At 37.7% G+C, this 4,949-nt stretch overlaps 1 protein-coding gene across 1 annotated transcript; it reads right to left on the reverse strand.

The window, feature by feature from the left end:
* Positions 1-216: 216 nt before the first annotated feature.
* LOC140178450 (uncharacterized) lies at positions 217-4,683 on the reverse strand. Its single transcript, XM_072215533.1, has 4 exons — positions 3,962-4,683; positions 3,205-3,700; positions 2,940-3,099; positions 217-2,075 (listed from the first exon to the last, which is right to left on the reverse strand). The coding sequence occupies exons 1-4, from the start codon at positions 4,681-4,683 to the stop codon at positions 217-219; spliced, it is 3,237 nt and encodes a 1,078-aa protein (XP_072071634.1).
* Between the last annotated feature and the right edge of the window lie 266 nt (positions 4,684-4,949).

Genomic DNA, 4,949 nt, shown 5'->3' on the forward strand with positions numbered 1-4,949 from the left:
AACAAACTAACCAACTTGACAGCTATACAAAAAACAAACTCTATTATGTTACATCCCCCGCAAGCTGGTATTACGTGGTTTGTGCAAATCAAGTAATTCCAGCTTGGAAAGCAAATGAGAGAATGGTCCTGGAGGAAGGGATTTAGTGAATAGATCAGCCGGTTGTTCACTGGAGACAACGTGCCTAAGATTAGAAACCCCTTCTTTGAACTTGTTTCAAGCCACATGACAATCAACCTTAACATGCTTGGTTCTTTCATGAAAGATAGGATTTGAAGCAATATAGATAGCAGATTTATTATCACAGAAGATATCAACCGGAAGAGGAGGAAGAATGTTGAATTCCTTTAGTAGTTTGAGTAACCAAACGAGTTCACAAGTGCCATTAGCAAGGGCGCGATATTCTGCTTCTGAGGACGACCTTGAAACTGTAGCCTGCTTCTTACTCTTCCAAGAAATAAGAGTTTGGTCAAGGAAGAAACAATAACCACTGATGGATTTTCGGGTGTCTTTACAAGCCCCCCAATCAGAATCAGTGTAACCAGATAGTGTGAAAGAATTGTTGACAGAGAAAAATAAGCCAGTTGCTGGTGATTGTTTTAGATACCGGATGATCCTATAGGCAGCCTTCAAGTGGGCATCAGTTGGTGAATCCATGAACTGAGATAGGCATCCAACAGAGTAGCTGAGATCTGGTCTTGTGTTAGTAAGGTACAGAAGTCTGCCCACCAATCTACGATAGATGGTTGCATCAGGAAGAGGGGAGCCTGAAGCCTTAGACAGAGAAGTAGTGTACTCCATAGGAGTAGATGCTGGTTTTGCACCAAGCAAACAGCAGTCTGTGATCAAATCCAATGCATACTTTCTTTGATACAGTGCAATACCAGCATTGCTTCGTGCTACCTCCATCCCAATAAAGAACTTAAGAAGGCCAAGGTCTTTAATTTTGAATTTATCATCCAAAAACATTTTGACAGCTTGAATTTCACTCAAATCATCTCCAGCTAACACAAGATCATCAACATAAACAAGAATAGCTGTGAAAGTTGTACCTGTGGATTTGGTAAAAAGCGAGTGATCATTTTCAGATGGAGTAAACCCCAGATCAGCAAGTGCAGCAGACAACTTGATGTTCCATTGGCGACTAGCTTGTTTCAAACCGTACAAAGATTTTGTCAACTTGCAGACTAAGTTTGGATTGGAACACTGTAACCCCTTTGGAAGTTTCATATAAACGTCCTCATGTAGGTCTCCATGGAGAAAAGCTGTATTCACATCAAGTTGATGAAGATGCCAATTCTTTGCTGCTGCAACGGTAAGAAGAACACGCACAGTGCTCATTTTCACAACGGGACTAAAGGTGTCAATGTAATCGACTCCAGGAATTTGAGTGAAACCTTGGGCAACAAGACGTGCCTTATGCCTCTCGATAGTGCCATCTGGGTGGAATTTTGTGCGAAAAATCCACTTACAACCAACTGCATTCTTTCCAGGAGGAAGAGAAGTGATGATCCAGGTTTTGCTTTGCTCAAGAGCAGTGAGTTCTGCCTCAATAGCCTTCCTCCAACAATCATGCATAACAGCCTCAGAATAGTGTTTGGGGTCCGAGTTATTTATGAGAGCAAAAGTGAAGGCCTGGTGCTTGGGAGTAAACAATGAATATGACAAATGGTGAGAAAGGAGATACTTACATGTTGAAGGTAATTGGGCCGCATTGATTGGATCTCTATGTGATGAAATATAGAAACAATGAAAATCTTTAAGATAAGAGGGTGTTTTTCTTTCTCGTTCAGACCTTCTCAAAACTGGTGCAGCAGATTGTGACTCAATATGAATGGATGAATGTTCCAATGGTGCCAATGCAGATGCTGAGTCTAAGGTGGCGGGTGATGCAGAATCTGCTATATCATGAAGAGATGCCATAGGTGATGTAGAAGTGGCAGATAAATCAGGTGTAGTGTGTATGGTGTGAGGTGCAATTATGCCATGAGTATGCTCATATGAAGAAGTATGTGCAGAGTTATTATAAAAGAATGCAAAAGGGTCAAAATTGGATGATTCAATTGAAGGCTGATCTATAGAAAAATCAGTGCTTGATATTTGTTTGAATGGGAAATAGTGTTCATAAAATTCAGTGTTTCTTGATATAAAAATTTCTTTGGATTTTAAATCAAACAAAATGGACCCTTTTGTTCCTGATTGATAACCAAGAAAAACACATTTTCTAGCTCTAGGATCTAATTTTCTTCTATTAGTACTCAAAGTGGTAGCAAAAACAAGACAACCAAACACCTTGAGATGAGTCAAATCTGGTTTATTCTTGAAAAGTGCCTCATAAGGCGTTTGATGATTCAAGAAGGTGCTTGGTAGTCTATTTATTAAATGTACTGAATGTTGCATAGCATAGTGCCAAAAACATTTTGGCACATTAGAATGAAACAAAAGTGCTCTTGCAATATTCAGTATATGTTGATGCTTCCTCTCAACAATTCCGTTTTGTTGAGGAGTTTCAACACAAGATGTTTGATGTAATATTCCTTTTGAGTTATAGAAGGAGTTCATTTTAAATTCCATCCCATTATCTGTTCTAATTTGTTTCACAACTTTATGAAATTGAGTTTGCACCATTTGAACAAAATTTTCTACTAACACTCTAGTTTCGGATTTTAGTTTCATGCAATAAATCCAAGTAAACCTCGTTTTATCTTCCACAATTGTAAGAAAATATTTATGGCCAGCAGTAGATAAAAGTGAGAGTGGTCCCCAAATATCTATATGTAACAAATCAAAAATATATTCTGATTGTGTATTACTAATGCGAAAAGACAATTTCTTTTGTCTAGCCAAGTGGCAAGAATCACAAACATGAGATGATGAAATGCATTCAATAAATGGAAATGTATTTTTCATGATTGACATTCTTTTGGATGGTAAAAGACCTAGTCTAGCATGCCATAGAGTTCCTAAATCTTGCTGCACTGTGACATTTACAGAATGTGTGTTAACTTCTAGTGTAGTTAGTTTCCAAGGTTGAGCATCCATCACATAAAGATCACCAATGACTTTAGCTTGCCCAATCATCTTCAATGATGGGAGTACCTGTATCTCACAAAAAGAATCAGTAAATTTTAATTCACAATGTAATGACTTTGTGAGTTTAGACACTGAAATCAAATTATATTTAAAGTGAGGTATGAATAAAACATTGGTAAGAATCAAATGTTTAGAGAGTTGCACAGTGCCACAAATGTTTGTTGTAGTGGTAGAACCATCAGGTAGATTTACCAAAACTGGTCTCATATAATGAAAAGTTTTGAAAGACTCTTGAATATAGGATGCATGATCAGTAGCTCCACTGTCAAGTATCCAAGAAGTTTTAGTAAAATTTGATGATACACTCAAGCAATGCCTACCTTTTGGTTGAGTAAGGGTGGCGGAAGAAGTAATGTGGTTTACACTATTTGAAGTTGGCATGCGTGATTGTTGAAGGAGTGCTAGTAAGGTTTCCTTCTGATCTGGAGTCAACACAAGTACTGTATCATCGCTCTTTTTATCCTGGTTAGAATCAGCAATCTCAGCACTAGAATTCTCAACTATCTTGTCAGTGCTAAGTTGATTGGCTACTCGCTGCTTTTGGTGAGTAGGAAAGCCATTTTTCTTATAGCATGTCTCTGCTAAATGACCAATTCGATTACAGTAGCTACAAAACTTTGAAGTGTAGCCTCGACTATAAGATTTTTGATTTCCTCCTCTGCCTGAATTTCATCCACGGCCTCTGCCTCTTCCAGAAAATGAACCGCCTCCAGTTGAGGTTTGCACCTCTAAAGAGTTAGTCACTATGTTGCTATTTTACGGGTCACAATTCAATTCTTGCTCTTGTTGGGTTAACATAGATAGTACTGTGTTGATTTCAGGTAACGGCTTCATTAGCATGATTTGTGATTTAACATTTGAATATTACTCATTCAATCCTTTTAAAAATTTGACAACATATTCCTCAGAAGCATAGTCTCGAACAATTCGTAATCCACATGAACATCCATTAACACAAGCAACACAACTAGGAATAGCACATAAATTTTCTAATTCTTCCCAAATAGCTTTCAACATAGCAAAGTAAGAGGTAACAGTAAGATCACCTTGTTTGAGTGCATAAAATTCTTCTTTTAACGCACCAACTCGAAAGACATCTCCCTGTGAGTAACGACGTTTTAAATCATTCCACAAGTCTGGAGCTGAGCTAATCCACATCACGCTCTTAGCGATTTCAGGGCTGAGAGAGTGGTTGATCCAGGAGAGGAGAAAATTGTTACACCTATCCCATGCTTCAAAATTAGGATCACCTTCACCTGGTTTTAGAATGGATCCATCGAGGAATTTCACCTTGTTCTTCGATCTGAGTGCTCTCCACATATCGTGCGACCACTGATAATAATTTTGAGGTGTCAATTTAAGCGGAATTAGAGCCAAACCAGGACTTTCTCCTGGATGAAGAAAATAAGGGCTAATCGGATTAGAAATTGCAGAAGAGGAACTAGATCTGTCAAGATGTGCCTGGAACTGAGAGAATTGACGCATGAAAGCGGTGAAATTCTCAAAATCTGCACCGGAATTTGATGAAGGGCTTGCATTCGGATTAGCTAAATTATCTGCCATAGTTGGATCTTCTCGCTCTGATACCATGTAAAATGATACCAAGCTTAAAATTCAAGTGAATTACAAAAATAATTATAAGAAAATAAGAAGGTTGGTGATGTACTCTCAGGTCATTGAAATTTAAAGTAATGGAAGAAGAATTAGAAAGAAGTGAAAAGAGAGAATAATTGATTAAAAGAACCACCACAAAATACTGAGTACCAATTACAATATATATAGCAAAAAAAAAAATAAATTACTAACTAATAGTGCTATAATTATGTCTAACAAACTAACCAACTTGACAGCTATAC

This window comes from Arachis hypogaea, chromosome 14 (genome assembly GCF_003086295.3).
Source record: "Arachis hypogaea cultivar Tifrunner chromosome 14, arahy.Tifrunner.gnm2.J5K5, whole genome shotgun sequence".
In the NCBI taxonomy this organism is placed as follows: domain Eukaryota; kingdom Viridiplantae; phylum Streptophyta; class Magnoliopsida; order Fabales; family Fabaceae; genus Arachis; species Arachis hypogaea.